Source organism: Ochlerotatus camptorhynchus, unplaced genomic scaffold, assembly GCF_037179485.1.
Source record: "Ochlerotatus camptorhynchus isolate MF236.1 unplaced genomic scaffold, CSIRO-AGI_Acam_v1.1 ptg000276l, whole genome shotgun sequence".
Taxonomy (NCBI): domain Eukaryota; kingdom Metazoa; phylum Arthropoda; class Insecta; order Diptera; family Culicidae; genus Ochlerotatus; species Ochlerotatus camptorhynchus.
The window spans coordinates 2016052-2027728 of record NW_027040765.1 but is presented as its reverse complement, the minus strand read 5'-3'; the positions used below and the strand labels follow the sequence as shown (position 1 = coordinate 2027728).

Genomic DNA, 11677 nt, shown 5'->3' with positions numbered 1-11677 from the left:
AAAGGATACGCACTTCAAATTCATTCATTAATTTTCAACCGAATCGAATTCTATTCGTCTAATCGTCTTTAAAAATCATTGCTCCAGAGAATGCTGCTCAGTTAAATAAGTATCGTACCGTAAGTGGGGGTGACATTAGGCCAAAAAATCAAAATTTGTCGTCCCTACCTTACAACATTCACATTATAGCAAGGAAAACAATTTCAAGCATATGCATCAATGATATAATTTTCGACTGTCATGGAAATGGTTGATTTTACTAAAATTAAATTAGAATAGACCAAAACTATAAATTTAGTTAAAATATGTAAATGTAACGTAGCTATTAGGGTACACTTGGTTATGATCACAATTTACTTCGTATGTTTGGCTAAAGATTGCGTGTCAATCCAATATAAAAGTATACTTCAAACTTTCGTTTGCCTGAGGACATTTTTAAAAACGTGTCTTTGCTACTATTTATGGCACTTAACTTTATAGCACTATTTTTTTTATAAAACAACTAGTTAATGTTATCTACTCTTTCTTCCTGGAGATCAAGAAACACATTCTAGTCATTATTTTCTGTATATTCAAGATATTTACATCAATACCCATTATTAAATTTTGGCCGAATGTCACCCCGTCTTACGTCGACATAAATGATGCCGGGGTTTAGTGATAATCGCGGAAAGGTGAGAAGTAATATTGCATAATTTTTAGTTCCTAAATCTAAAAAAAAAAAAAAAAATCGGTCAGATTTATTATATTTATTCGGAATATTGAGAATTTAAAGAAAAAGTAGCACCGCGATTGTCAAATAATCTGACGCTATTTTTTCTCTGAACTGACCAAATTGCCTACATTTAGGCGCATTTATACGCAGAGTGCTCACGGAATTGTTAGCCAGTTTATTGTTGTTGTATATTTTTATTTAAATGTATAAACTTGTTCAAAAGATTTGTTTTCAGCTTACTGGGTAGGTTTGCACTATGGATTGAACTTATTATTACTAACCTATACCGTAAAATATAGCAGAAGTAATTGAGGAAAAAAATTGAATTAGCTTTTTATGATTTCTGTAAAAGGAGGACAATATTTTGACTAAAAAAAATCTTTGTTTTGTTAAGAAGTTAAAATCGAACTCAATCATAATCTTCCATGATCGCGTACTAATAGGTTAATGCTTTAATCGATATTAAATTGCTAGTTTAAAAAAATTAACTATTTCCTCACACGAGAAAGTCGTTGGTCCCTTAAACTAGAGTGTCAAATTGATATAAAAGTACTGAAAGGTGGAATTTCCTTTAAATGCATCTCACATCAATACAAGTTGTCGTTTGAACTAGTTTCTAAGCATGCAGATTCAGCTTCTCGAAGCCGTTGACAACATTTTCCGAAATCGACAGGAAATCCAGCATATCCCGTTGCGTGATGATCCCGACGACGGTTTCCCTCAGTTCGAAGTTGTCTCCGTCGGTGACTGCAATTTGAAGAAGATAAATATCAAAAGAAGATAGTTCATCATTCGAAAAATCTTACATTTCTTCTCCTTCTGCACGACCAACACGAACGGATCCTGTTCGAGAATCCGAGAAACATGACCCAGACAGTCGGTACGCTCGACTTGGACAAACTTCTTGAAGACCGCACGTGCCACAGGATCGCTTGGCTTGGCCAGTCGGTTTAGCAGTTTACCCATCAAGTTCGGCAGATGAACCATGCCCTTGATAGATCCGTCGTTATCGATTACCGGCAGCTGATTGATCGAGTTGGTTTTCATAATGTTCATGACCTCCTGCAGGCACACGTCCACTCCCACGGTCATCGGAATCGACAGATTGAGCGTGGAGATGCTGTTGTTCCACCATCTGCGGAAGAAATCGTTAGAGTAAGGTTTAATTTTAGAACTTCAAAAGTAGCATACTTGTGGTTGTGGACATTCACGGATTCCTTGAAGTTACGAGCCTCCATCCAGCTGTCCGAAACGAACTTTGTCAGGTAGTTGCGGATGTTGTCCGGCAGAATAACCACGCAATTTTGGCCTTCCTTCAATTCCTTGGCAGCTTCCAGGGCCACGATTACGTTTGCGCCGCTGCTACCTCCGCAGAGCAATCCTTCCTCAGCAATCAAACGCCTAGCCATAGGTAGGGCGGCCTTGTCGTTAAACTTGTACCAACGATCTACCACACTGCGATCCAAAACCGTCGGGATGAAGTCGTATCCCACACCTTCCACCTCGTAGAAGTTGACGTCGGTCTTGTTCAGCTCTTCCGGTTCTGCAAGGATCGATCCTTCCGGATCGCCTCCTACGACGACGCAGTCCGGAACAGTTTCCTTGATCTTTCTTCCGATACCGCAAACGGTACCTCCTGTTCCGGCTCCTACGACCACCATGTCGATTTTGCCTTCCAACTGATCCACGATCTCCGATCCCGTTCCGTCGTAATGGGCCAATGGGTTGCCCGCATTGGTGTACTGATTCAGCACGATCGAGTTTGGAATCTCTCGTTGGAACTTCTGGGCGACGGCGATTAGCCCTTCCTGTGAATCGAACGATGCTTCCGTGGGAGTACGCACCACCTTGGCACCTAGGGCCTTCAACGTATCGACCTTCTCGTTGGACATCTTCTCCGGCATGACGATGAGGCATTTGTAATCCTTGACTGCGGCACCCAGGGCCAGACCGATACCGGTGTTGCCCGAGGTGGGCTCAATGATCGTATAGCCCGGCTTGAGGAGACCCTTGCGTTCGGCTTCCTCAATCATACGCAAACCGATGCGGTCCTTGACCGAACCGCCAGCATTCAGGAATTCACATTTCCCGTCTGCAAGAGTAAAAACAAATTCATTGACAAAAAATCCCGATAAGATCACTGATCGGAAACTTACACAAATTACACTTCAGGTTCGCTGCCTTCGCAATCTTGCTCAGTTTAACCAGGGGTGTATTTCCAACCGCTTCCAGGATGGTTTGCATTGTCTTGGGACGTTGAATCCTGTGGAAAGGAATTTCGAAAAAAGTGAAATCGATTTATTATCATTTTTTTCGTTAAGATTAACCGTATCTCAACGCACACGCCCCTCCTATCGATAACCATAGGTCAAGGTCCCCGTTCATTCATACATTCATATAAGTCGGTCACTACTTGGCTGCAAGCAGCCGGTCTGTCATTGTCGTCATCTGCGCGCCGCGTCCCATTGCACCAATCACAGGCACAGAAATTGCGCCCGTGTTCGCGTGTGGTCATTAACGAGCGCCTGCTATTCGGCTCGCTCGTGTGCTGAGCCGAAGAGGAAGGAAGCGTTCAGCAAAACCATTCAGCTTTTTTTTCTTCAATCTGTCAAATTTCGGCAGCGGCGCGTTGTTGATAAGGGGTGGTTTGGTTTTCCTGTTTTGCGTCTTTTAGTGATGATAAGGTTCGGTAATGTTGGTGATTAGGAACTGCGCGGAAAGGAAGGGCAACATTCGACAGCTTTAATGAAAAATGTGGTTTTGCGTTAGGTTATCAAATCGGTTTCATATTATCAGACTAGTTGCGGAGTCAGAGATTGATTGCGCTCTCCATGTTGGTGTTAACAATTAACGTAGCTGTGTGGAATGTTAGGTTCGATGAACTATTTTCAGTCAAAGTCATATCACCCGGTTAGTGCGTTGTTCGTTTCGAGTAAAACTTGTTTACATTTTATTGGAACGTCATATTTTGGCTAGTTGCCACACGGGGTTATCAATGAATTACGTTTTTACAAACCATTGTTTCACATGCTTGAACGTGTTCAAAAACTCGGAACTAGTTAGAAAGAGGACAGATTTTTGTTCTATTTACGGTGCACGAGAAAATCAGATGAAGGGGATAGGGATAGAAACCGTGTCTAATAATAACCGTAAACAAAATGAGTTTATCTACAGCTGTGGTGGGGGATGTGATTTTTCACATTGTATGTTAGTCAGATGATTTTTTTTTGTACAGTGAATGTTTGATTTTAGATCCGGTTAATTTTATTTTATTTTATTTTCTATTTATTTTAGGTAGGCAGCCCATACTAATGGAAACGAATTGGTGACCGAGCGGCAGTAGTACATAAATCCTACGGCTTTGTTATTGAATTTTCATTAGTTCCGTGACAAGTTTTATTATTTATTTAGCAACATATTTAATAGAAATACCGTATAAACGAGTCGTGCCGCAGAGCTGATCCCAGAAAAAAGGTAAGTACTTTGATGCAAAGGTGGCAAGCTTTAAGAACATTAGCAATGAAGATCAATTTGGCTGCCATTTGTAATAGCGAATAGAGACAGAGTTTCATGCTTTTATACTTCAGCGGATTTTAAAATTTCTTTGATAGTAGCCCACATTGAAAAAACTGGTAGCTTTCAATATACATATTGTAAGAACTTAAAATCGCTTAAGTGGCCTATGGGCAATAAAATTTTTAGCTGGGCGAAGTGGTGTGAAATTAAAGATCACTTATTTGACTTTTTCCCAACTACCAAGCTATTAGCTGTCAGTTTATTAGCTGATTATAAGCTATTGGATAGTTGAAAATACGCTATCGATGTTTATGTTACTCAGTATGAGTTATTGGTTGACTGAAAGCCATTCAATTAGTATTTAGATCATTTGTACACGCTACGAAAAATACTTGCATTTTTTGGTGCTTTAAGACCAACACATGCAAGCGTCACAATGGATTTAAAGCTTAGTCAGAAAGGACGAGAAATTCAATTCAATCTAATGTGCATCTCATAGAGTTGTGTATTTTTGGGTATCGAAACACTTATTGTTACATGCATGCATGTTTACGTTTCATCATTCACCCCAAATAATAATTCAAGCTGAACAGTTAGAACAGAAGCTGATTATTGGTTGATTTAAGGTGTAAGGTGCTGATTAACACCAGGCTCAATATATAGTTAGTTGATCAGTAGTGAATAAAGCGAATTGTATCCCCATAATTCAACCTCAATAAGTTAGCTGACCTAAAGACTGAACAAGACTTATTTAAGCCTAACGCTACTCCACAAACTTCAGTCGGTAAAGGCACAGCTACAAAGCAAGACCATGCTGGAGGTGGCTGGGTTCGATTCCCGGTATGGTCTAGGAATTTTTTGGGTTTTCCCTGGGCATAGAAGTATGATTGGACTTGCCACACAATTATACCAATGCAAAAATGGTACAGGCATCGAAAGCTCTCAATTAATAACTGTGGAAGTGCATCTAGAACACTAAGTTGAGAGCACGCAAAAAGCTAATATGCCATACGCAATAAGCTTGAAATGCGAGGAAGAAGAAGAAGCTACTCCACATCTGCAATGCGCTACATATATTTTGATACTTTTTTTTTCTTGATTTGTTTTTCGTCGATCTTGTTTTCCGTCTTGAATATCAATGCTACCGACGCAAGGGAGGCAGCTCCCACACCTGGACCCTACATATCGACCCATCAACGAATGGACCGGGAACCAACGGTTTTAAGATGTGATCAGAGATTTAATGCCTCAGAAAATCCCGGCGACGTCGACTGGGATTGAATCCAAGCTTTTTGGGGTGAGAGGCAATCACGCTTACACCACCTGCGCTGCTATATAATTTGAATCTATTGCACAATATTGTTGAAATTCATCAGTATCACGCGTTTCATTTCCGGCATTTTAGCTCTGCAAACTGCATTTCCTTCCTTTCTAATCCTATTAGAATATTAAGCCATGACTCCTATCGATAAAATAAATTTCTTCAATCTGTTATTGAACGTCAAACGAACAAGTCGTATTCTCAATAAATCATTACAACAGGTTATGGATCTATTCACCACTGAAAATTGAAGCTCTGACGGTTCGAAATGACCACCAGCAATTTAAGTAGAAGTCAGAATTCGGAAGCTCACGGGTTTTCAAGTCTTCCCGGGTCAGGGCTGGCAAATGTCATTTTCAATGAAAGATCTCAAGCAATATTTACAGAGATACTTCTGTCACTATCATCAGATGAGAAAACGATGATAGAGATTTATTTCAAAATCTCATCGTTTTTTTTTTTTGTAATGACGGAACGTGACAGTGTTGTTAACATCGCAATTACTAGCTCATTTCTTGATATTATTGTTACTTGTACCGCGGAAATCTTAAAAATATATTCACTCTACCGATTACATACTGTTACTTGCCTAAATTCATCTAAATCAGTAAGAAATGTTGATGTCGAAGCCGTATGACAATATTTCTCATGAATGTTAGATCATTGGAAAATGATAATAAATCTCATGATAGGTAGTTTTGTCTCGTGATAGTGAGGGAACCTGTTTTCTCATTTTCACATGAAGGCCGTGATATTTACCAGCTCTGTCCCGGGTTCGAACGACTGTACGGACGGTTGAATTGGGTGACATGAAAGTTTGCCGTCACAACTTACCTCGAGCTTGAAGATCTTTGGGAGGCCGTCAAACCCGATAGGAGAGCGGACGGAACTTTCGAGGGAGTCAACGCCACGAAAAACCGAAAAGCAAGAGCGAAGACAATTTTGTTGCTGGATTCAACGAACTATGTTCATGTGGAGGAAGCGACAACTGCGAAGGAAGTCTGGGACCCCCTGGAGAAAGCGTTTGAAGATTCCAGACTCACTAGGCGAGTAGTACTTCTGCGGAATAGGCGAGTAGTACTTCTGTGGAAACTGGTGAAGACTGACCTTGCAAGCTGTTCGCCGATGTCGGACGTGAATCAAGTTATTTCGACGGCTCATCAGTTAAACGGAGTTGGATTCAAGATTTCGGGGGAATGGATTCGCGCGTTCCTGCTATGTGATCTACCAAAGGAGTACAGACCAATGATTTTGGCTCTGGAAAACTCCGGAACACCGGTAACAGAGGATGCCATCAAGACTACTGCCAAAAGGGAAGCGTGGAGAATTCAACAGGCAGACAACGTTCAACCAACCCAATACGGAATCAAAAGGTCCGAAGTGCAGGAAGTGTAAGAAATACGACCACATCGCAAAAGACTATAGAAGTTCGAAGGAAGAAGTTTTTTGCACCGGATTGTCGTCGATTGAGTCGAACGGCAGCACCGATTGGTTTTTCGACTCCGGAGCAACAGTCCACATGACTCACAACAAGACGTTGTTGAAGGATCTGAAGCCATCGAGTGTTAATGCTGTTGTGGTCGACAAGGGAGAAATGAGCATTGAATCTATCGGAAAAAAACCGTTTTAAGGCCACATTGTCGGAAAAGCAGTTCTGGGCATCAAGTCAACGAGGTACGATATTTTATATTATATTCCCCAGTTATCAGTGAATCTCCTTTCCGTCAACAGGATTGTGAAGAACGGATACACTATGGTTTTTGCAAACGAAGGTTGTAGCACAAACGAAGTGACAGATGACTAACTGGCGAAGAAATCAATTAAAATAATGTGGTTCGCTGTAATAGAATTTTCTTAGATGCTTGTGCCATCATCCACCAGATGGGATAGTATTTTTGTTTTGGTTTTGGACAAAGTTGATTTTGTGTACAATGGTTCTTTGACAGTGTGCAAAGAGTGTATCATTTTGTCATTTTTTTTTATGCATCTCAGTTTTGAGTGGAGTGAAAGAGATAGAACCAAAACATTCTAGTACATTTGGTGAAAATGCTACTTCAATCCAGTAGTAATGTTGCCATGTGGTACAATCCAGCAATAGTGGTGCTGCCATGTGGTACACTGAAAAATTGCAATAGCAGGTGAGTCACCAAAGTTTTCGAGCCGCTCCGTCTGTCACTTCGTTTGTGGTTGTAGAGTGCTGAATGTAGTGGCAACAGCTAGCCACATGAATGATTTGTTTAGGCTGGACTAGAGAGGGTCTAGTATAAGAGCGGAGCGGATTCAAAACAAACTGCTTTGGCAACATATGCCTAGATGATTTCTTACAACACTGCCAATGCAATCAAGATAGGCGCTGCTCGATTGGCTCTGACTTTGACAGTTCGTTTGGCTCAAAACCATCCAGTCCGCTCCTCTCTTATATTAGACCATCTCTAGGCTGGACCAGCACGATAACCCAAATAATAGAACTATTCCACAAATGGTTTCGATGATACCCCGAACACATCGTTAAGCAAAGTAACCATAACAATTTTATTAGGGATGCTCATCAGCTGTGTCCCTGGATATCTGACATCGACGAATGGGCCATCTGAATTCGGCGGAATTAAAGAAGCTGGCGGATATGCTGGTTGATGGCATGGAACTGAGTGAAAAGACGGATAGCGATTGCAGCGTATATGCGATGGCAAAACACAGTCGGCAAACATTCAGCATTAAGGGTTCCCGTGTCTCTGAAGTGTTGGAGGTCGTACACTCGGAAATCTGTGGTCCGATGGAAGTAAAGTCGTTAGGAGTAAGCATATATTATATAGTATTTGTAGATGACAAGTCAAGATGGATGTTTATCTATTTTCTGCTATCAAAGTCGGAAGACGAAGTTCTGGATTCATTCAGAAACTTTCATGTGATGGCAGAGCGACAGACTAGATAGAAGGTCAAAATCATCCGAACCGACAACGGGTTGTAATATACAAACCAGAAGGTTTCGGAATACATTGCAAAGTTTGGAATCCGGCATCGGCACTTCGGAACAAAATGGACAGACTGAGAGGGCGAATCGATTGATAGTGTGAGGTTTATGCTTTTTGAAGTGAGCCTTGACAAACATTTTTGGGTACAAGCTGTGTCAATGGCGGTGTACCTCCTGAATCGTTCACTGACGTGAAGACATGATGTCACATCTGAAGAGTTCTGGACCATAATTTGTAGTACACACTTAGAAATACATAATTTTACACGTGACGGAATCCATCTTTGACATACAGGATGAGACGTAAACAAACATGTCATGTAAGATTAAGTGCTCCGAGACTGAAAAGTTCGGTACTCGACGAAAAGTACGTTTGATTGAGCTGAATTTTGCGTCTATTATGACTCAATTGTATGTCAAAATTGACGCTCGTATAAATCAGTCTCAGAGTATCTATATTTACATGAATTTTTCTAGGTGTGTACGTTATAATCTTCCGAACCAGAATGTCGCAAATGGAATGTAAAATCAGAAGCATGCATTTTGCTAGCATTGGATGAAGATACCAAGAGTTATCGTTTGTTTGATCTGAAAACCAGATTGTCAAGAGTCGGGATGCTTTATTCATCAACGAAGGGACAATTGGATGTCGTGAATTGAAAGCTGATCGAGGAGGTGGTCGCACGGTGATCAGACTAGATGTTGAACAGACTGTGTCACTATTGTCAGAGGTTACGGAAAAAACGAGTGCAGCGGCTGTACCAATTATTCCCGAGAGTGACTTCGAAGACGATGATTATGAAGAAGCGTGTCATTATTCAATAGTTAAGCTTTTAATACAAGAGCTACTTATTAGTTGCGGCCCCGACAGTTGGGTCACGACCCAATTAAAAAGCAACTGGATGTCAAAATTCCATGTAAATCAAACATGAACTCTTCCGAGGGATGGGCAAATGCGTTTGCCACTGCGCATAATGTGTAATGATTGTAATTCTTTGATAGGTACTCATAATATTTTAGTTTTACTCGCAATTCGTCAAGAACAGCTTGCTTCATTCAGTTTCAATAAACTTTCCACAACAAACAATGCACTCACCTCTCAAAAAATTTTAACCTCGACCCCAATAATGAATCGATTTCGTTAGTTGAGTCGAGCTGGTGGCCCAACCATCGAATTTCGACTGTAGATGGTTTTAACTATTGTGAGAAACTTTGCTGAAGACACCTAGTCACGGATATGCTTGATTTCTGAGTTATTAATTTTGTCCCGCTAGATTGCACTCCTGGCCCATCGAACGAAACTGAGTAATCGGAATTCAAGTTGAAGATATTTTGAGTTGTAAGAGTTACGTCTGTTTTTCTATGGGTTCCTGATTCATCGTAAAGGATACAACCGAAGAAAACAAATCATAGACCGTAAATGCATAAAGAATGAGTTTTGTAAGAGCGATAGGCATAGGTCGTAAGACAACCTTGGAGTAGGTAAAATGTTCAAGAATGTTTTGAAAAAAGTTACAATTTACTCTATAATCAATCACTTAGCTGATCTATACATTTTGTCCGATGAGCAAATCCAGTGTTCCGGAATAAACGAGTACATACTGTTAATGCTGAAATTCCTAAACAAAAGAAGCAACAAACAAAAACAAATTTTATCAGTTGATAAACTGATTTCGTTGGTATGATATGGAAGTGTGTTTTTAATCTTTCTTATCCGAATGTTTCCATTTTATACTGTCACATTGAACCATTAGGTTTTTTGTTAATGGTTTAGATGTTTTACACAGCAAAAAAGTTGTTAAATATTACAACGCACCAGTTGCACAGAGGTCGTTCCTTTGGTTGCGTAATGTGTTATGCGATGTGTACATTCATGAATTGAATACTGTACAATTTTTTTTCGATTAGATAAACATTTGTTGGGCAATATTACAACCTGGGCAATGAAAAAAATCTCAAAATATTATTTTGATTGAAAGTTTGTTCGAGCATTTTAATCAGCTCGAATGAAGTGATTAACTGTTTACTGCTGAATCTATCCCTGAGACTAACCTGTAGCATAGCTCAAGGTCACTAATTTTTTTTTAGAAGTTCATCGTAAAATTACGTTGTAGATAATTGAGTATGGATTTGTTGTAAACAAGGTTCTGTGCTAATATTGAAAACGAGCAACATATTGTTTCCACTGTGCACAAACCAATACGGCTTTGGTTGCATTTTTTGATGATTTCTGATCGAAAATACTGTTCATATCAGCTCGAGTAAGCGAATTTTGAGTACGCTTTCAATTATACACCATCCTGCAACCAGTGGCGTCTCGTAACCTCACTTCTTACCGGACGTTTTCAACAGTTTTGAGTCATAAACATATTCAAATCGGTTCCAAAATGAATAGGGTCTTCTAGGTTCACTAATGTGTATCGATTTAAAGTAGTAACATTTTATTTGTTTTTGTTTTGAGAGACGTTGAACAGGTTGATTCGGGCGACGTCGCTTCCTGCAACGTGTTCAAGTTCATCGTTCACTGAAAAATCCGCCTACGTTAGATAAAATTGATACCACCAATAAATCGATGCCTCAGTGTAAACCCAACACAGTCGCATCTTCCGTTCCCCCATCTCACGCTGACGACTGATACTTACAGCGGTTTGTGGTGGTGTGGGCTCGTTTCGGCAGTTCCAACAGCCCAAGTGCACCGGGAAGGCAGATCAGGTCGCTTGAAGTGAGCGAGAAATTCCTCGCGGCTTTCGACTCCATTGCTGTGCCCGTTGGACATTGGGCAAACTCGATGGTTGGTGGTGGACATCTTTCAATCACTCAAATACACGTGGAGGACAATGATATAAAGCTTACTAAAGAGTTGTTACTCATTAACCGAAACGCCACACATAGGATAGCTATTACGCTCAAATGTACTCTCGTGCGATAGAGTAAATGAACCGGTGCGAACGGCAAGCCAAATTCGACTGAACCCTCATCAGCTAGAACCAATCAATTTAAATTGAAAGAGTACGGCGTGGTTTGCTCCCGTTCTTATGCTCTTAAACCGCAACCCAACGAGACGCTCAAATGCAGCTCAGCTCGCAGAGAAGGCGATGCGAGTTGATAAGAATTAAGCAATCCGACATGGGAATGGGAAAGCTTGAGGTTGAAA

At 40.5% G+C, this 11677-nt stretch overlaps 1 protein-coding gene across 1 annotated transcript; it reads right to left on the bottom strand.

Moving 5' to 3' along the window:
- Window positions 1-1134: 1134 nt before the first annotated feature.
- LOC135706234 (cystathionine beta-synthase-like) lies at window positions 1135-11471 on the bottom strand. The gene is made up of 5 exons (XM_065227801.1): window positions 11166-11471; window positions 2872-2978; window positions 1907-2807; window positions 1522-1850; window positions 1135-1462 (listed from the first exon to the last, which is right to left on the bottom strand). The coding sequence occupies exons 1-5, from the start codon at window positions 11327-11329 to the stop codon at window positions 1332-1334; spliced, it is 1632 nt and encodes a 543-aa protein (XP_065083873.1). The 5' UTR covers window positions 11330-11471; the 3' UTR covers window positions 1135-1331.
- Window positions 11472-11677: the final 206 nt, after the last annotated feature.